At 36.7% G+C, this 20,828-nt stretch overlaps 1 protein-coding gene across 1 annotated transcript in view; it reads right to left on the bottom strand.

The window, feature by feature from the left end:
• The window catches only part of TRPM7 (transient receptor potential cation channel subfamily M member 7), a 33,673-nt gene that overhangs the window by 11,230 nt on the left and 1,615 nt on the right, over window positions 1-20,828 (bottom strand). The window contains exons 3-26 of the mRNA XM_053988704.1: window positions 19,749-19,787; window positions 19,097-19,295; window positions 17,650-17,863; window positions 16,991-17,115; window positions 16,202-16,373; window positions 15,135-15,309; window positions 14,295-14,418; window positions 13,659-13,731; window positions 13,272-13,372; window positions 12,287-12,421; window positions 11,420-11,473; window positions 10,736-10,876; window positions 10,129-10,263; window positions 9,253-9,533; window positions 8,554-8,782; window positions 7,156-7,311; window positions 6,875-7,018; window positions 6,165-6,293; window positions 5,207-5,491; window positions 3,989-4,163; window positions 3,315-3,447; window positions 2,322-2,506; window positions 1,530-1,662; window positions 340-1,055 (exon numbers count right to left, since the gene is read on the bottom strand). Coding sequence (XP_053844679.1) covers window positions 340-1,055; window positions 1,530-1,662; window positions 2,322-2,506; window positions 3,315-3,447; window positions 3,989-4,163; window positions 5,207-5,491; window positions 6,165-6,293; window positions 6,875-7,018; window positions 7,156-7,311; window positions 8,554-8,782; window positions 9,253-9,533; window positions 10,129-10,263; window positions 10,736-10,876; window positions 11,420-11,473; window positions 12,287-12,421; window positions 13,272-13,372; window positions 13,659-13,731; window positions 14,295-14,418; window positions 15,135-15,309; window positions 16,202-16,373; window positions 16,991-17,115; window positions 17,650-17,863; window positions 19,097-19,295; window positions 19,749-19,787 — 4,253 coding nt within the window. The remainder of the gene's footprint in view (window positions 1-339; window positions 1,056-1,529; window positions 1,663-2,321; window positions 2,507-3,314; window positions 3,448-3,988; window positions 4,164-5,206; window positions 5,492-6,164; window positions 6,294-6,874; window positions 7,019-7,155; window positions 7,312-8,553; window positions 8,783-9,252; window positions 9,534-10,128; window positions 10,264-10,735; window positions 10,877-11,419; window positions 11,474-12,286; window positions 12,422-13,271; window positions 13,373-13,658; window positions 13,732-14,294; window positions 14,419-15,134; window positions 15,310-16,201; window positions 16,374-16,990; window positions 17,116-17,649; window positions 17,864-19,096; window positions 19,296-19,748; window positions 19,788-20,828) is intronic.

Raw genomic sequence — 20,828 nt, 5'->3', positions numbered from 1 at the left:
CATGGACATGCTGACTTTTGGAAAGTTCATCTTTAACATTCAATTTTCCATGTGAGCCGCCACAGTTGACTGTTGACATCAAGTCGCCCGTTGACAAAGAGAACTTCGTTTGGGGCTTGTTCTTCGCTAACTTGACAGGGGACTGGTGAGCACATTTGTCAACTCTGCAGCTGTAGTTATCATTAGTGTCACTCTCATCATGAATAAAACCACAATTAACGTATCCTCCATTTTCAACACAAGGTTGGGTGAAAGCAAGGCAAGCAGAGCCAGAAGCAAGAGGATAAGAGCAGCTAATAATGACTTCAGGACATTCAGAATCTACTTTGTTATACTTACCCACAAATGCACCAAATTCTACATTATTATCTCCTTCTGTGGCCTTAGAGAAAACAGTCTCTTCATGCTTTGCTGAAGAATCCAGCTGACTTTTGCAACTGGGTCGAGATGGAGTGCTAACAAAAAACTTTGTTGTTGGGGATGTTACATGTGGCATGCTGTTGGATGAGTTGCCTAATTTTTTACTTTTACTAGTGGATTTTGAGATCTCTGCAGCCGGTATTCGCTGGCGAAGTTCTGGAGGGGAAACAGCATTTGAAAATAAGGCACTGCCTGAGGAACCTGCCTCTTGGAAGTTTTTTTCTTCTCTTCGGGGAATCAGAGCCAACTCCTGACCAATTGTCTTATGCTGGACTTCTTTGTCATCACGGATAGAAATGTTACAGAGTAAAGGGTTATTACTCTCAAGGCCTCCTTGTGGAAAAGAACCAAAGACATTTCCAATGCTGTGCTTTTTCCACACAGATGATCTGAGAGAGCCATCTTCAATGAGATTTTGTGCCAAATGTTTTGAAATGCTCAATTCCCGGGTGATTTCATTGTGAACCTTGCTGGCTTCTGAAGCTTTCTGTGCAGTCAGTGTTTTCAGAGTATCCACAGTTAGAGCAGACAGATCCTGGAGGTGGCCAATCTGTGAATCTAAAGACTGTAATGACCTTTTAATGTAGTTGACACGATCACCAACTTCCTTTATCTGAATGCACATTTGTTCCACCCTAAGAAAAATCAAATTATGAAGTAGATATGAAAGGTATTTTTCTCAATATGCAAAAAACTCCAGATTATAACCCTTTCTGTCCATTTAATCAGGGCAAAAAACAACTTTGAAATGTCACAATAATACGATAGCATTGGACTGTTTTGTAATGCAACATTTGTAAATACTTCTGAATCACAGAATTAAAACAGCTATCAATAGAGGGCCTACAGCACTTTCTGAAATCTAACAGTTTCTTAAAACATCATGGGAAACTAAATAATACGATTGCCTCGGTTTACTTGGTGCTTCTGTAGATCAAGAAGCATCAATCACATTATCAGTTTCTGCATAGCAATGCAAAGATACCATATAAAATTTGCATAAACACTTTATGTTCTTGAACCGCATTTCTCCCCCTTTAAAGTACATTTAAAAAAACCTGTAAAAGTTCTAATTCTCTATTCAGAAATTTTAATTGTAAATATTCTACCGTTCGAATGTGACTCGAATCCTCTCCTCACTTCCAGAATGAAATTTATCATCCTTTTCATTGAAATACATCTCAACACACAGCTCTTCAAAATCATGAAGTTTCTTCTGATCTTCTTCTGTCAGGAAGAGTTCTAAAGAGAGATCAACATTTTGGATGATGTATGTAGTGAAGTGGTACGGGTGCTGAAAATTAATAGTCATAACCCTATAAGGGATGTTAACAACAAAACTACAATAAGAACAAAAAAAAAAAAAAAAAAAAAAAAAAAAAAAAACCAACCAAAAAAAATCCTATCAGAGGGCCACCTATGACCCTTCCTCTCTCATTGTAAAAAAAAAGTTCAATAAGATAGACAATAAAATAAAATGAAAATAATGAAAATAGTCATTCTGAGAGGATCTGCACACAATATCATCATTCCTTACAATCCTACCCTTCAATTCCTTTGAGGCAGAGGCTAGATTCCTTAGCTGGCTTTTATTTTTTTTTAAGTTTCAAAGAAGTCTTACAGAAATAAAAAAAATCCTCTCCATTAGCAGTAACAATAAATTTAATATATATATTTGTGTGATAGGTTATTTTACTGGAGATTCTAGGGGCTGGCATTAAACTCTTGAGAAAACCATGGTGATTTTCAAAAGAATTATCAATATTGAAAACACATAAAATTAAGACCCACTTTGGCTTTATTCACAATACACAGTATAACCAAGAACATGGCGTTTGTCTGACAGTTTGCTTTAACCATATCAAAAACATCACTGCAATTTTTGGGATAACTGTTCATACTTGGCCCATCTGAAGTCTTGTCTGTCTTTCTTCTTTTACATATACAGCAGAAGAGGGAAGCCATGTGGCTAAGAATGATCAGTGGTGGAGGCAGAACAGGTTTTTCATGGTAGGCCATAATGAAATGATAGCGCTGATACTTCCACACAATGTTTGAAATTGCCTTGACTTGTAAATACACGTTGCTGAAAGGGAACAGAACAATATTAACACATCAAGGTGTTTTTTGGGGTGGTGGGGAGTTGTTGGTGTTTGTTTAGTGGTTGTTGGATTGTTTGTTTTTTAACACTTTGATAACAATCTTGAATTCTGAAGCCAGTTAAATAAGAGATGAAAGCATAAACTTGTTTTCTGCTGCAAAATGAATTTTGTGGAAGTTGGAAACACATTCAAGAGAACACCATGATCCAGAGCAAGGAGAGGGCTAAAAATATTGTCCTATCAGGTAACTATTTCCTGTCAGTATCTTTATTCAGAAATTAATTACACTGAGATCAAATTTCAAGTTTGCTGAACAAAAAAATTAATTATTTCTAACTAAACCCAGAATTTTATATCACACCACATTAATTTTGCAGTCTGCCTTCTTCAATGTTCCTGAGCTGCTTATGCCCACAAATCAAACACTTGCAGACAACTTACTACAACTGAACCCAACCAACTGGAGAACATTCAATGAATTTAGGAACAACAGTCAATAAAGACAAAGAAATAATTTTGTTTTGTTTGTTTTCTGAAAAAGAGAAGTTTTCCTTTAACTTCTGATTCCCCTGACCTCACAGATGTGATGTGAACTGGACACATCACACACTTCTCTAACTTAGTCATGGCCTTGCAGTGAGGAAGAGAAAGACCAGCCTTAGAACCTGAAAAAAACTTCCAGAAAATGGGATTGCTTTGATCTGGCATCAGTCCTTATCTTGTCATGTTATTTCAATGAGATAGACACTCATCCAATTATTAGCAAAAATTACCTATTATCTACATACTTACTTGAAAAATGCAATCAGGAGATTAACCATGATTATGTACTGTACAAAGAGGTAGACAGCTTGAAGAAACGGGGTCAACCATGTTCCTGGGCCACAGAGATGAGCAACTTTTTCATCAGAATTATTTGCACACACTGTGTTGGGAAAAAAAAAGATACAGAGAAGACATGTACATCTTTTTGAACTCCTAGCAGGTACAGACACAATTAAAAAAACCCTAAAAAAAAAAGGTCACTTACAGTTTGCAACAACCAACTATGATGCACTGGTTCTGCAGTTTCGAAATGTCTCCATACATTTAGGAACATGGTAGAAAAATATCAGAGACGATGTTTCTGGCTGATACTATGCTGTAATCATATTTTTGGCTTTTTAAAAAAAGCATAGTACATCACCACAGCCAAATTTTTGTCATGATAGCTGTGGGGCAGAATTCCCATATCTTGCTAGGAATAGCCATGAGAGAAATTGTAATTATGTAGTTTTCATTCTAAGCCAAACAAGTTTTAGAAAAGCAAATGAAAAATCAGGTCACAGTTTTACAGCTGCAACCCACAAAAGGGATCAATGCCAACAGTACTGGGACTTTAATAAAATTGGAATTTCTTAAGATTTTGATAAGAACTTATCAGAGTACATTTTCTCTTTACTTGCTACATAATTGCAGTATCTTACCATCAATTTCATAGGCATAGACTTCACCAAAAATCATCCAGTATGGATGAAACACAATATCTCTAGCAAGAGTCCAAGAGGGTGCCTCATCAGGATACAGTATTGCCTTCCTGGGAACACCAAAACTAAGTAGTACAAGCGCCATAATCACCACAATGTAAAACATGTTGGCCACCTATTAACACAAAAAAGTCAGTTAATCCACAAGGTCATAAATGTGATCTCACAACTCTAAAAATTTCTACAGTGACAGTGTACACTTGAGAAATTCTATGTATTATGTAAGGAAAAGAGTCCAGGACACAAATATTTCACTCAGAAAATTTTGTTAAATAACAAGCCTTGCAAAAAACCCCAAAAATTCCATGTCCTTTCTTATAATGTATTTAGTATCCTTGGCCAAAGGCAACTGAGTGTATTTCCCTTTCAACTTGAATTCTGTTAGGTACACAAGGAGCAGCTGACAAAAAGAAATATTCCTTCTTAAAGGTACTCAATAGCTGCACAAAAAACAAACGTAGTTTTCCAAGGGCAGGAACACAGAACCTTTGCCTCTTGCAAGAAATCAAAGTGAGAAATGAGCAACTTGATGCCCTTGTTTTTAAGGAATGACAAGGTTCAATTTTGTAAGAACCATTTTATAGAGGGAAGAAACACAAAAGCCCCTTCCACATTCATATATACAGCTCTCGAGCCTTAAAATGGTTTTTAACATTTAGAATAGCTACTGACAGTAGGGAGAGATCATTTAAGTTTAAACAGTTTTAGTATTTCTTGTGTGAGATGACAAGAAGCACAATCTATTACCAGTTTTCCATAGCACAAAACCATGAAGGTGCTTCAGGACACTAAACAAGTTTAAAGTTTTGACCTAAAGAACACACAGGCTATAAATTTCAGACCTAAATGGAAAGCTGAATCAAGACAAAGGCTTCATCATATTCATTTAGGTCTCTGATATCTGAGAACAAAACAGGCCAGAGAAGGAAGATTTGCCATTTTTTTACATTTATGTAACAGAGAGAGCTCCATAAAGGAAGCCTTCTAATCAGTGCTTCTTTTGAAATCCTTTAAGTTATATTCCAGCTAGCTAATTCTACACACCAACTTTCCTATTACAGCAGGATAAAAAACTTCTAACTAAATAAAACTACTGAGAGAAGTTGTAAATGGATGCAGTTGGGGGAAAAAAAAATCAGTAACAAATGTAGTACTTACCATTTTCCCAATCATCATAACATAAGGGCCAGCCTGTTGATTTACAGCTAGAAAATCCAGTAATCGCACATACCAAAAAATTATATTGAGACAGTATGTTATTCTTCCAGCAACAAAGACGTAATTTTCTCTGTAAGTGTTTTCTCCAAAATTCCCCTTGGCTCCAAATCTTAACGCAAACCCGATGAAGAAAGTGACAATGGCAACTGTGTCACTGATATTGAAGTAATCACTGAACCACACTTTGATCTTCTGATTAATCTTCCCAGCCTCTGACATAAAAATCTGTACAAGAAATTAGGGTCAGGACAGCTCACAGTTATTGCACAGGGACCAACAGTAAAATACGTGAATCACTAGCATTTTTATACTTGTAAAAATGTAATAGCTATTAAAATGGAGAACTCTTAAATGCTGAGCAATAAAAACTAGTGTTTAACTGTGTCAGCTTCACAACAAGGAAAGGAGGGTTTTGCTCTGTCTAAACAATCCATTAAGGCATTTTGGAATTAGTGGGTTTTGGTGATGTTTTTATTTCTTTTGAGGCAGCTACTTTGACAAAAATGAATCCTATCCGCCTTCAGTTGAGCCTCATGTACCAGGTTAAGGGACTAACTTCATCTCTCCCATTTAAAAATTATTACAGAACTCCTGTAAAGTCTCTTGCTGACCAGGAACATTGTAGTTATGATGGCTCTCCTGTGTCACTAAAGCTTTTTTTTTTTTTTTTTTTGATATCTTGGTCATAGCACAGTGGCAGAGCCTGCCTGACAAATAAATACACATTTTACAAGGCCTCCATCCAGCAATCTATACCAAGCTTTAAGATAAAGGTATTAAATCATGTACTCTGATGCTTGAAGTTTCTTCACTTTTCTTGTTTACAGAATAATAGTTTAAAGCCTACCGTTTTAACTGACAAAAAAAAGGCTAAAATCCCAGATTGTTACAGGCATACCTCACGAATTTTCTCAATTGCTGATGTGAAAATGTAAGCAATAACAATCCACTCCTGAACAGATGGTAATTCTTCCATTTTTACAAGAACTACAAATGTGTAGAGCATGAGGAATCCTAAGTATGCCAACTAAAAAACCAAATAAAACATATACATACAATTACTGAAGGATCCTTTAAAGACATACATGGAATCTTTTGATGTGGTATACAATAAAAGCTTCAAGTAGGATTACAAGACTATATTTACCCTTTTAAATAGACAAGTTATTATTTATAAGGGGATACAAACATTTTCATCTTAGAAAAAGAAAAATAGCTGTAATAATCTATTTATTGTTAGGAAAGCTTTGCTCTTATTACAGCTATTTTCCTTTAGTACAAATTCTAGCATTTCTATTACACTGATTGAAACGAAGCTGTGCATGCACTTGAGACTAATACATGCTTATAGAACTCCTGCTAGCAACTATGAAGAGAATTACTCAGAACAGAATAAAAAAAACCCAAACCACGGGGCACAGCATGTGCTTATGCAGTTTTATGAAATGAAGTATTTCTCATTTCCAGCTCAGCAAGGTAAGGGGTTTTCTGTCTGCTTTTTGGATAGTGCTTAACATAGACTCAATCAGAACTACATGTTGGGAAAATAACCCAAAAGTCTGTGCTACATTTCCAAATAAAATACACACTACACAGAAGAAAACTCACCGTATTAAACCAAAACTTCACAATTGGAGCGTGATAAAATGCATAAAACTTCTGTGTAATTGGGAGTCTTTTAGGTTTTGCTGGAGTCTCCATGTCATGTTTTTCAAAACTATTGTCCAAGATCCTCACTTCTTTAAAAACCTCCTAAAATAAAAAAAACCTGTTAACTTCCCCCACAAAAATATATGCTTTCTGGCACTAAATTTCACTTCTTTAATTTAAAAATGTAATTATTTAAGTGAGGAATATTGTTTTTAATATCTCCCTCTGCCCCACATTACCATAGGTATTTCATCTGCTGCAGTCTGGAAGTTGTTCTCACTGTCATCCATTGCCATTTGATGTGCATCTTGAGACTGAGGAATATGTGACATTTCAGCCTTGGTCTTATATTCCAACAGCAGTATAGCAGGAGGGAGTAGAATACTCAATATCACCTGGAAAAGATGGAGACTAAGTGTAAATAGTTCACAACTACATTAAAGCATCAGAATACACCAACACACAGAATAGCCTTTGAAAAGATATCTAAATTTCACTTGCTTGTTCTTGAGGGGGAAAATGTAGAAAATAATTAGTTGCCATTACTTGTATATACACTTAAAAGCTTAGGATCACATATACAGAGTGTTTCTTGACTTGAAGACATAGGAAGTGGGAAAAACCAACAAATTCCAAAATTCAAAGCTACTAGAAAGAATGTGTTCCAAGGACATAGAGGTGTTCTGTTCACACTCTGTTATTTAATCCACTCCCAGAAGCTTTGGAACAGTGTATTGTTAAAGTGTATTTTAAAACCATAAAACAAGGTTGTGGTCTGTGGGGGAGAGGGGGAGTGGTGTATGTTTTGTTTGGGTTTTTTTTTTTTTTATTTTCAATTTATGGTAAAAAAATGAGCTAAGGTATAGATGAAGAGAGTAAGTGAAAGCTATTTACTGTCATTAGCCTGTTACAAAGCAAGCAAGAAAACAGTTAATCAGTTATCAAAGAGGATTTTAGTAGGTCACAAGTTAAATGATGCTTATAGGTATTTTGTAGGAAAGGTTTATTTCATTTTATTTCTATCAACAATTAAGTCTTGATACCTAATTTCTCACAGAAATATGCAACTCCCATTTTGGTTCAATTGATCTATATCAATTATCTCTGTCTAGATCATAATTGATCTGTACCACACAAAGGGCACCACTGGAAAACCTGTCCCCGATTTGCCTACCCTTGTTTCGTTCTGTGCCCTGCTTTTGCTCAGTTCCTCCAAAATAGGATATTCACAAAGCTTTTTTACATCAAGTCTTATGTGCTCCCTGTAAAAAGCCAAAATGCATGAAACTACAGTCTTACAATAGGTTTTCCATCTGTTAAGGATTGTTACTACTATGTTTTTAGTAGTGGATTAGTATTCACATGATCTCTTTAAGCCTCTGATTAAAGGCTACTTGCCTGGTTTTTGCCTTCTATATTTCTGTACCTTATTTGAAAAGATAATAGAGTGTCAAAAGAAGCGTTTACAACAAATATTCCAGTTTTGATTATGTTACAGGAGACTGGTTTACAGGATTTATTAATAAAAGCTATAGTTGTGAAAGCTTTACACTAACAGCATTTAAACACACACTTTTCTTCCCTTTAAACAAACACCATTGACCCTTTTTACATGAATGAACTGCAACAGTGCTTACTTTGTACCATGAATTCTTCCTCATGTTCAGCCTTCCCATCCACATATCTGATAACAACATCTGTGTGCAAGTGTGAGCTACAAATGGACGGAGCCTCGAGGACACTGCCAGCTTCAGACAAGTGGAGTTGCTCCAGTTTTTAAGTTCATAAGTCAGTAATTTCATGGCCATAGTTTCATCTTGTCGGAAGGACTGCTCTAACAGCTCAACTGCCAGCTGACCAAACTCGCTAAAATGAAGAAAAAACCAACAAAACAAAAGATAGTATCTATAGAAATGGCCATGAGTTTAGCAAGAATTTTGCTACACAAATTCCCAACTTGCATAACTTGAAGTGACTATTATTTGTCCCTTCTGTACAGATACACTGTAATTTGTAACCACAATACATCAATCTGTGACTTCTGTTAAAAACATATGCATGCTAAAATGGCTATTAAAAACGCACAGAAATTACACAGAAGAAAATGGTACACTGAATCTCCTTTTAATTTGACTACAAATTAAGACTTTTAACAGCCCTCAAGAAAGACTAATATCTAATATAAAGCTTCTACTAGAGTTCCACTTAAACCTTTTAGCAAAACATAATTGTCTTCAAGTGTGCTAACACAACAATTTGTGTCGTGTTCATAAGTAGCCCACTACTTTTATTGCAGAGGTCAAGAAAATATTTTGAACAACAGGAATGTAATTTACTTGGAATACTGTTTCAGTTCTTCTGAAGTATCATCAACAAGGTCACTTTGTTTCGCCTCATATGCCATGGACCGGTAGACTTTGCAAGCCACCAAAGCTTTGGCCATGGACTCCTCGCCGTGCTGCCAGAAGAAAAGAGCCATCTTCTGCCTCTTCATCAGCACTGCCCACAGCAACAGCTCGTTCAGAGGATAAGCAAAACGTCTCGTTTCAGGATCATCTATGTCAACTATTTCATCTTTGGTTCTTTTCTTTTTTCCCTCTTCTGCACCAGTGTCAATCTTTAAAATAAAATCACAAAGTCACGTTTTAAGTCGCTACGCTTGGTCATTATGTAAATTGAAATAAAATGCTGAGTGATCCAATACCAGGTAATAAATAATTATAAGAAGAAAAAAAGAAAATTTTTGAGGACTTAAAAAGTGGCAGGAACTTTTGTTCAAAAACTTCAGTTAAGTACAATTCATTTTAATAATGTGAGACTGAATTAATTTGAATTATAGATCAAAGAAAAGCCGTAACTAATATACATACATACAAATAAAAAAAATTCATGGAAACTGCTTATAGTAGTAATACATGGCCAAATCTTGCTCCACCTACCAAGCCATGTGAGTCCTACCTTCATTACTAGAACGCTGTCAAAGAAACTTTTTTGTCCCTAACATATCAAAGCTTGTCCACAAGACTACTATACAGAACGAGAAACGCCCTTTACAGAATCCTATTAAAAAGCTGCAGTTTAGAAATGAGTACAAAAGCAAAGTTGAAATTCCAGCTTTACCAAAGTCAATGCAATTGCTGCTACTCACACTCAGCAGGCTCCCCACTCTCAGCTACTTGAAATAAACCCCATGTTCCCCTCACAGCCCTCACCTTTGGTTTGTACGGCTGCGCTGTTTTGATGAAATGATTATGGCGCATTTTTTCTTTCTTGTCTGCCCTGTTACCAAAAGACTCATGGCTTTTACACATCTGAGGAGTGGTACTCGAAGGATTTCGCCCAGATCTCTGCAACAAGGAAAAGGGGGTTGGTTACTGAAACATGGATGAACTCCAACAGCAAAACCACAATGCTCACTGGATATTTAACAAACTGTTTTCATTGTTTTTAAGAAGTCACTAAATGGGCAGTTACACTTGTTGGTTAGTGTAGCTTGCACAAGAAGCTAAAATATCTGCATCCCAAGCCCTGGTGAATTTGCATGTGTAGTGTCCTTTCTTCCCCTATGAGTAGAAAAAGAGGGAACCACAGAGAAGGAATTAGGATATGCTAGAATAAGGTTGAGGAGAATAAAACCTGTTGTTGGCCCTCAATCCCAGAACAGTTTTCAGCTGCCTTCATAGTCCTTACTACTGCATTTAAAAGAACCAGTCCATTGACAAGAAGAACAAACCAACATGGATTCAATCATTGTACAAAACTCAAAGGTTTGGGTTTTTTCAGCTGAGGACAAATGGGCTGTTACCCAAGTGCACGTACCCGATTGTTCCCGCTGAGACTGTTGTATATCGCTCTGAAGCGTTTCCTTGTGTAGGTGCATCTGTAGGTTCCTCCCATTAGATATTCAATAACCAGTCCCACATCAATCAGGTTGATTTTATATCCTGGAGGAAGATTTCCCTAGGAATACACAGGGTATTATATTAAACTTGCTTAGAGTGTTTCTACATGTTTTATCACAGCTCTAAATAATAATTAAAAAAAAAAAAAAAAAGAAGCCTCTCATGATAAAAAAACCCTCCAACACAAAACCCAAAAAGCATCTACATGACTCAACAGTTATTAATTTTAAAGAAAGACCAGGTCTACATGAACTCCCCTAACAGAACAGATTCCATTGGTGGGGGAGGCACCAGAGGTTTTTTGTCTATTGTTTTAACAACCAAAATTTCTCCATGCTGGAAGCGTCAGCTTCCAATCCCCCCAAGAAGAAAAACAATCAAAAGAAAAATGAAAGACAACAGTCTTTGGGTTAAACATCTTTTAGGGAACAGGGCACCAAGCATACAACAGAAATATTGAAAACTACCAAAATGTCTGCAGAGGTAGCTTAATACTTAAAATAAAATTCAATTAATTAATTGCAGATCAAATTGATAGTCAAATACAAGAAACTAACAAAAGTAACTGCTAGTTTGACAGATTTTCACATGGACAGCATACCTGTTTGACGTCCCGAACAAGATGAAAGAGTGTTGGGTTAGTTGGGCCTTGTTTCTTTACAACAAAAGAGAAGGAAAACTTGGAATGAGAAATTAGCATGCAACAACAGCACCATAAGAGGTTAATTTAAAAAAACTAATTTAGAATACAAAAATATATTAAAATATAAATAAATACAATAAATGAATAAACTTCTCAAGGAGGCTTCTCTACAGAGCTTTATTAGCTAAAGAATTAATTCTTTTTTCTTTTTTTTTGTCAAAAGCAGATACTGAGACTGTTAACATAAACCTAAGCCATATTTGTGTACTACTCACGTCAGCTAATTTTTGGTGGAAGGTTCTTTGTTCTGTCTTTGGATACTGTTATCAAAATTACCTTGGAATTCTTAGATCAACACCTACAGCAACAAAATTTTTCTAAGTAATAATTATAACTATGCAAGTTGACAAATTAAATTCTTCCTAAAACTACTATGGTGTTAACTGCTACAGACAGAATCCATCCTATGAAGCCCTATAGATCTCAGATTCTGGGCACAAGTTTCACCCATGTGACTTTCTCTCGTTCTCTTCTCCACTGTGTTTTGCACACCTTGTATGTTGACAAAGCTGCAATTTTCCCTTTAGTCTCAAACCCCACCATCACACACAGATGAACACCCTGCTGACAGACAATTTTGGTGCTGCTGGGGCTGTGCACAGCAGCCAACAGCAGCCACTTCCCAACTCCAACCTTGTGCCCAGGAGCCTTCCCTACCAACACCCCACAACCTCCAGACTGCTGCACACGAGCTAGGACACAACAGGCTGAGCAAACAAAAAAAAACTGTTCTAAAAGCAGCTTAAAAGGCAATCATTTACTTACTGTGTTATAAAGTTCTTCCAGCCTGGGAATTGTAAGAAATTTGTGCATGCTTACTCCATTTTCAATCAGAAGTTTCACAAATGCAACTCTGTCCATCACAAGGGCATCCAGCATAGCCTGTTCCAGAGAGCCAACCTACAACAAATAAGCAAAAAGGTGGAGCCTAGAGAGATCAAGTAAAACAGTGAACCTAGATACTGTATCAACCTCCTTCATTCTGAGGGCTGGAAAAACCTTACATGTCTATAAAGATGTCGCCCTTGGTTCAGAATATCCCCTGAACCTCTACAGTTACCTGAAGACTTGAACTGTTCTGTGGGTCCTGCCTACTGAGACAGTGAGACTAAGGAGACATTTGGTTTAACATAATTGAGGTGTTCTCATTAGCTGATATTGGATAAAACAAAAAAAGACCTAAAATATCTAAAGCACAATTTGCTTCAAAGATGTCAGAACCCTCATGGCAATCAACAAGCCTTACACAGTATGTACTTCTGACTGCACGCTCAATAAGCTCATGTTTTATTTTTACAGTACTAGGCAGAAAAGGCAAGAGCCACCATGTAGTTCTTAAATTCATTTTCAAACTACAAAAAAACAGACATTTTGTCCCTCCCTCAAAAGACACTGCAGTGCTGCCAACAGTGCATTTTACTAGATACTTCTTAAGAACTTTCTAGGGTCATGCAACTGTAACGAAGAAAGAGCATATGACTAACATGAATTCAGCTTTCACCTTTGTAATGTGTTTTCTCTGCTAGTTATTCAGAACAGTTAGCACATTTCTAAAAATTTTGGACCATTTTCAAATACATAATAACAAAACAGCTTTAAGGTTATGCAGTACACCCAAATTACTGTCTCAAAATAAACCTGTCAATATTCCAAAGTCTCTCTCTACAAAAGTCAAGATTCATCCTTTACAGTAAACTGTGCTTCTCTCTATTAGGAATTATCATTCTGCTTAACCCAGACCATTACATACCAGCCATTGTTGCCCATAAACAAAAACGTGATTTTTGGCTATGTCAACTCTGTCCCATGCAAGTGTAAGAACAAGCTGGTCAAATGCAGATGCATTCGTGCCTTAAGAAGCAAACACAATGAAGAAAATTAAAAATTAATTATAATACAACATAATAAATATTCTTGCTTCCTGAAAAGGCTAAATTAAGCAATCCACCACAAAGTTATGCTGTATATGTCATCATTTATGTCATGTTATAGCATTATACAATGAGAACACAGATATCTATTTGTTTAAAAACTTACAATTCCTCTTGGTATTTTATAAATGATTCATGATTCATCACATAAACACTAATCAATAATAGCTGAAGGTTCCAAGTGTTCTTTAAAAATTAAGTCTCACCTTTTAACAATGCTGTAAGTATTGCAACATCAATGTCCTGATGTTCATCTGACCCAATATGAAAAACTGTAATCTGTCCAAAATGGCAAAATGGGGAAAACATATTTAAAAGTTATTTTCAGGCAAAGGTTATTGGCTTCAGTCTTTTAAATTTTTTTCAATTCCTGAGATAAGACACCTCGTCTTCAATGCAACTTGAAGCCTGTCTATGTTCAATTCAAACTTTTAGTGCGCATTCTGTTTTGTTTTCCTAAGTGGGAATTTTTAATTAATTTAAACTTCTTTTCCTCCTATGATTACAATTCACTGCTCTCTATAACACAGTATCCTGTTTACCTCTCCAGCCCATTAAAGATGATGAGATTAACCTGCCAGCACACATGGTTAGCTGAATAAGGTAATTTTATATCTCAGAAGAGCACAATGTGATGTAAAAATGAGACACCAGTCCCTGAACTTAGGCTACACATAACCTCTACAAAGTGGTTTTGTTTTAAGTATGCAGTGATACTATACCTTTATTAGTAGTCATAACTAAAAGATAAAAAAAAAAAAAAAGAAAAAGAAAAAAATAATATCATATATCCACAAATGCATGCACGTTGCATAGAAAATGTTATGGCAAGATCTACTTACAAGTTCTTTTTTTTTCATGCATTCCAGCAGTGTCTGAAACAAATGAACTGCTTCACTTTGACCAAAGTTAAATGTCTTTTTGATGGTTGAAATGATTTCAGGTTCAGCACCCTCAGGAACATTCCTGAGATTGAAACAAACAGGAAAACAATTGTTTTAGATGAACAGTAATAACAACAATGCATTTAATTAGTTTCAACATGTCCATTCAAAGTCCTGCTATCTATAAGCTTATAACTGTTGCTGTGGCAAAACCTTGGGTAACCTTTAGAAAGAACTACAGGTTACTTAACCTATGATTCAATACTACTGCCTCCTAAAAGTAACTCAACTCCCTCTCCCTTTCCTTCCCATACTGAGTTCTGAGATATTCTCAACCAGAAGATTTTGACACAAAATAATAAACAGTCACTCCTCTGAGTAAGACGCATTTGTAATCTTAGCCTGGACAAAGCTGTTTGGTTTACAGCTACATTGGATCCCTGCCTCCCAGGGCTCAGAGGCAGCCCCTGCAACAGGGACAACTGACTAAAAATCACCAAATACTGTGGAGCTCAAGCACATCCCTTTTATTATTTGAAGCTATACTCAAAACAGGCAAGTGTCTTCTGCACTAAACAGAAAAGGCTTTTGTATAGATTCATGAAGAAATGGTCGCAAAGCTCATCTGTGGGTGACATACATGGATGCCACACATCTGTACACCTTGTCATTTATCTGTGTATGACAAGAACTGTCTGGACACAATGCTGTGCCGTGTGCTCTGGGATGACCCACTGTGGTCCCTTCCAACCTGACCCATCCAGTGGTTCTGCCACAGTCTGCACTGCTGACACTTACCCCCCCTCCTCTGTTTGCTTGTGAACATAGGCCAGGATGTCTGCAGCTCTGCCAGTTCCCTCACACACCACCACAGGCACTGGAGGGCTCTCCTGAAGGAAGTCTAGAACGGTGAGGATGACGTTGGGGCCACCTTCAAACACAAGTGCCACCACAGGCACACCTTGGCCAATTCCTGGAAAATGGCAAAGATAAAATCCCAACAATGCCATAAGTGTATAGTGAATGCTAAGGCCAGTTCTACATATTTAATAAATCAGGTTTGTCCTTTCTATTGAATCAACATTAAAATACTGTCTGCCAGACATTAACTGTTGGTAATGCGCAGTTTCAAGCACTCTACATTCTGGATTGGGACACAAGCACTGCCAAGCTGGTCAATACAACAGGATACAGTCTACAAAACAGAAAAGATTCCTCACAGAAACATTAATGAACTAACACAGAAAAGTGAATAATTTTTCTTTTTGAATCTCCTCTTCTAACTTCCCCCAGTAGTTCCCAATGGTGACAACACATACACAGTTTGAACATAGGTATCAGAAAACTGAAGAATTTTTCTTTTTGAATCCCCTCTTCTAACTTCCCCCAATAGTTCCTAATGGTGACAACACATATACAGTTTGAATATAGGTACAGAGGAACCCTCTACTGATTGGAAATATTGCAAGAGCATTCCTGTAAGGGTCAAAATACATGTGTTGCTCCACAACTGGGAAAACACCATACTGCAAACTGTGAAACTGCCAGTGATCAGTGCCAAAACCATTAATTAATCAGACCAATCAGGACTTGGTGACAACACACCAAGACCTGAAGTGATTTACGTTTGTTCTCTACAAAGTAAATACACAACTTTATTCGTAAAGGATTCCTCTGTGGTCCCAGAGAAATCATAAATCTACCAGCAATAACTAGGGTCCAGAGCAGCTGCTGAAATTTGCAGTTTTAGACTTGAAATATAAACAAAAGTTTTAATTTATTTTATTTTGTCATTCAGATGTTTGGTGCAAACACCCTTTTCATGAACCCATAGTAACAAGCCCTCAGGCACCAGAATTACTTACTTGCATGGATCCGTTGCAAATTAATAGTTTTTTCCAGTTCTCTTCGCAGTTTAACTTCTGCTCCATACTTCCCAACTGTTCCATCATCCACCAGAATGAAATGGGAATGGAGGTTATTTAGGACGTTTAATTTACTTAATGGATTTAACAAGGTCTGATATGGAGCAACCACCTAAGTGCAAGCACACAACAATGTCTTTTACTTGCAAAGATTCACACTTGTCTCTGTGAAATCTAACTAGACACAAGAACTGATGGCTCAACACGAAGCACTGACACATATAAGGAAGCACTGACACATACAAGCATGCCTTGGATCAGGATACACCAACAGCTGCAGCTCTGAACTTTGTGCAGGGAAGCAGATAATTGTATCACTAAAGGATGCTGTTCTGAAGGGTAACAAAGATCCTTTGAAAAGGTGTCTTTGGGGAAAATTTGTGACTTCTCTGGCAAACAGCAGCACTGAAGACTCCACATCAAAATTTTCAACTTATTAACCTCTCTAAATGTGAATTCTCTGTAATACTTTAGTATTTTTGTTATTTGATTCAATGGTATCAGTGAGGGAGGAAAAAGGATTGTACTTCAGAACAAGCTCCTCCTGTAGCACATTTGCATTTTGCAACTTGTTTACAGTAGCGATCTTGCATAAGTCACAGATGTCAGTGTATCTTCATAGTAAAGCAAGTATTCCAATGATGCAAAGCAAGAGAAAAACATGCTTGAGCGGACGTGTCAAAAGTAAATGAGGTAAATCATTATTTCAGTTAGGTAATTCATCCTTACATCTCTTCCAACAAGGTCGTTTCTGTTTTCAATCACTCCCCACGGAGCAATCCCAATAGTGCAAATCTTTCGAGATGATCTGGAAGCGTGTTCTCTTAGAGCATCACCAACATGTTTTGCAACACCTGCTCGTGCATAAAAAAGATTCCAGTGCATTGAATGCCACATCTTACTAAGAATACAAATATTTATTTACGTGTTTAACTGTTTTATTTAGATAACCAGGCCTTTAAGGATCTAGCAACTTACACACTACTAAAGAAAAGGCATTGTGCTACACCTACTAGGAGGAAACAAAGTCATTCAACAAAACAAATATTAGCCTAGCAAGAACTAAAGAATTTCCAGCACATTATTGTACTTCTTTTTAATCACATTACGCTCTTCCTTGTTTCAAAAACAAAACCCAGAAAACAACCAACCAAACAAAACAAAGCCCAAAACCCAACCCCCTCTCTATATGTTATTTCTCTTTTCAATACAAAACAGTAGCCCACTTTCAAATACATATGTTCAAAATGCATTTTTTAAATTTCATTTGACCCAATTCATTCAAATGTCTTTGTTTCAGGATGTAGCAATGCATCCATACATTAAATCTTTTGGCTCTTGTAAAACTGCAATCCAGTTAATGTGCACATTCTTTGCTAGCTCCTTACCTGTGTTCACTCCTCCAGTTATAATCCAGGCTCCTGTGGTCACTGCAGCTTTGATAAGACCTTTGCCAAGCAACTGTTTGATGCGTGGGTGAAGTTCAAATTTCTGCATGCCCCCATGGACAGATATAACAAGCTTTGGCAACTCCATCTGCCATTCTTTGAGCATAAGTTGCAGAATAGCTTCAGGCTTAGTGTCATATGACAGTCGCACATACTGCAGGCACAAGAACAGAGTTTAAAGGTTCAAATACGTCAAAAGAAGAACCAGGATGTATTTCAGGATATATTTTCCTACTCCTGGCTATGGAAACTGTAATTCACTTTTTCAAAACACAGCAGATGCAATAAATGAACAAGCTTCCTTTATATCCTCTGTCCAGATGTGACAGTTTTGAAAGCAAATTTTGGAAAGGAAACAACTACAGAAAGAGCATGGCATTCCATCCTACTGGCATAGTGACCTAGAAAATGACTCTATGAAAGCACTGGATGATCTCTAAATTAGATGAAGTTCAGAAGTATCTGTAAAAGCTCTGCCATATGCTAGGAGAGGCTTTTGTGTCCCCTGCAAAGAGTTTTACAATTGCTTGGTTTTCCTTCCCTGTTCCTGGTGGGAAGGAAACCTACATATTTCAACAGAAGACTTCAAAACTGGCAGCTTTTTAACAGCATAAGATTAAGTAGATGGTTGATCAGCTATAATGCTGCCACATCTTCAGAATGAGCTACTGAATAGAGGGGACAGTAGGCAGAAATTGAACTCTTTCTGAATACAGTTCTAAATAACAAAACAACACTACTCCATTAAACAGGTTTGAGCAACCCCACTTGTACTCTGCAGAAGGAAGCAGGAATGAGTGGGCAGCCCAGTGTTTCTGTGCTCCTAGAAAAGGGTTCACAGCAATTTTAAGCTACACTAAGTACAAAGGAACCCATACACTGCTATTAAGAATATGAAAGAACTGTGCCCAGGGCCCTTCTCTCACAGAGATGATCTGACCTGGAATACTGGACTGTCCTTAGGGCTTCTGCCAGCAGCATAAAGAACACATCTCCCTCACTCAAGCACTTTGGTTTGACCACAGAAGTCACAATGTACAAGCACCCCCTGTAGCCTGTAACTGCATACACTTTAAATAATTTCTACCACAACTAAACATCTTTTACAAATAGAAATTAGAAAGAATTCAAATCACAACAAAAATGCTAGCCTGTAACTGTAACTGCATACACTTTAAATAATTTCTACCACAACTAAACATCTTTTACAAATAGAAATTAGAAAGAATTCAAATCACAACAAAAATGCTAGAACAGAAGAGGGCACTGGTTTGTCATAATAGAGGTGTTAATATTTTCAGCTTCCAATTTCAGAATTTGAGTGAAGCATTCAGCACCAACATGGTGAGAGTAAGAAAAAAAAGAAACAACAAAACATCATACATGCCTTAGCCCTGTAAGAATGAGAGCCACCTTGAAAGTTGATGACACCATAAGCATCAGTAGAGGTCTGTTCTGTGTGTTTTTCCACTGACCATTCTTCTATTTCCTGATTGTAGTTTTCACCCAGCTTCACATCGGAGTATTTCATAGCCAGACTGGCAGTGAAACAAGCATGTTGTCTGACCAAGCGGCCACAGCAGCACCTGCGCCCAGAGCATGGGGAATGCTTTGGTAAATACTACCATTGTAAGAGAAAAGAACTTCCTTTATCGATAGCAGGAACAGAATAGATGTAGAAAGGAAAGATTCTAGACATTACAAAAACCTTTTTTCCAGAGCGAGCCTTGTTGTCATAAATATTTACAGCAATAGTCAATTACAATATATATTATTATGCAAAATACTGAAGCTCACTAAGGCAGCAAGCTGGAGGCCAGGAGAAATTGCTTCTTTGAAGCCAAGTAATTTATATAACATTTATAACTCCATGACCTACTTATTGCAGACAGTTCTTTAAACATTAGTTATATTTATTTTATATCTAACCTTTCACCAACTTGTCACTCATAATATTGATCAAAACTTTTGAAAACCCTATTATGAAAGCACTTAATGAGAAAATATTTCTAAATATTGTAATTACAAAGAGCTTTTACCTGACAAGTTGCTGACAAATCTGACATCCTGGAAGGCATCTGTAAGAAATATTTAAAGATATGACTAAACTTCTCACACAATTCACACACAACAGTGAGCAATTCACCAACAACCAGAGGCCATTCTTAGAAACTGAAGGACAAATTGTGGTGGGAAAGTTGTAAAGTCCATTGTAACCTACAAATAGCTTAAACTGAAAGGGCAAGTGTTGAAGACCATTCTGTTCCTTGTTAAATGCTCTGGAAATTTTAACAGCTTCCTAATTACTTCATTTGCATTTGCAAATTTTCCATGTGCTGCAATTGTGGCTATAAATTCTAAAAGCTTCTCATGTCACATGATCTCAAGGAATGTGGTGAATTATTTACAATAATTTGAAAATTCTACAGCGTTTAGTTCTTTTCTGTTTAAAAACAAAGTACTTAAATGAAAAACAGTAACCTGCCCCAGTATAACAAAAGAGATTTATAAGTGCTTTTTAAGGAAAAGAGTGAAATAGAAGTTTCCTCAGCCTCAGAAGAAAAGGTTTCTCAGCTGCTGTCATATATATGAAGTTTAAGAAAAAAATGGTGATCTAAAATCCATAATTACAATAGTAAATATTATGGGGAGACAAAACTGCCTTAAAAATACCAATTTTAAATCTATTTCCAACTTGACTTTATCTGTGACACAAATGTCATGACTATGCACATCAAACTCAATCATTGTAGGAACTCTTAAATTATACCTGTAACACTTGGTGAAAGTCAGCTAGATATACACTAGAGTTACCATTAACGTGCTTGATTTCACACCTCTAATTTAAGATAAGGTAAAAACAGCCTGTGAGATATGATAAATATTCTTGGCCTCAGCCTCCCCTTTAGAAACATATTTCCCCGTTTTTCAGCCTAGTTTTTTTTTCCTTTAAGAACTTAAGGATGAAATACTATTACACGTGACATGAAATCTGAACAGTTCCCATTTATCTGTTTTCCCTAGAAGCAAGTACTTCTTCAGCCTTTTTTTTTTTTTTTTTTTTTGGTAATTTTTTCCCCAGCCCAATTCTTGGTTTTCTTTATTCTTCTATGAATTCT

The sequence above is a fragment of the Vidua macroura genome, chromosome 12 (genome assembly GCF_024509145.1).
Source record: "Vidua macroura isolate BioBank_ID:100142 chromosome 12, ASM2450914v1, whole genome shotgun sequence".
Classification (NCBI taxonomy): domain Eukaryota; kingdom Metazoa; phylum Chordata; class Aves; order Passeriformes; family Viduidae; genus Vidua; species Vidua macroura.
Note: the sequence above shows the minus strand (reverse complement) of the source record. Positions and strands in the feature narration are given on the sequence as shown.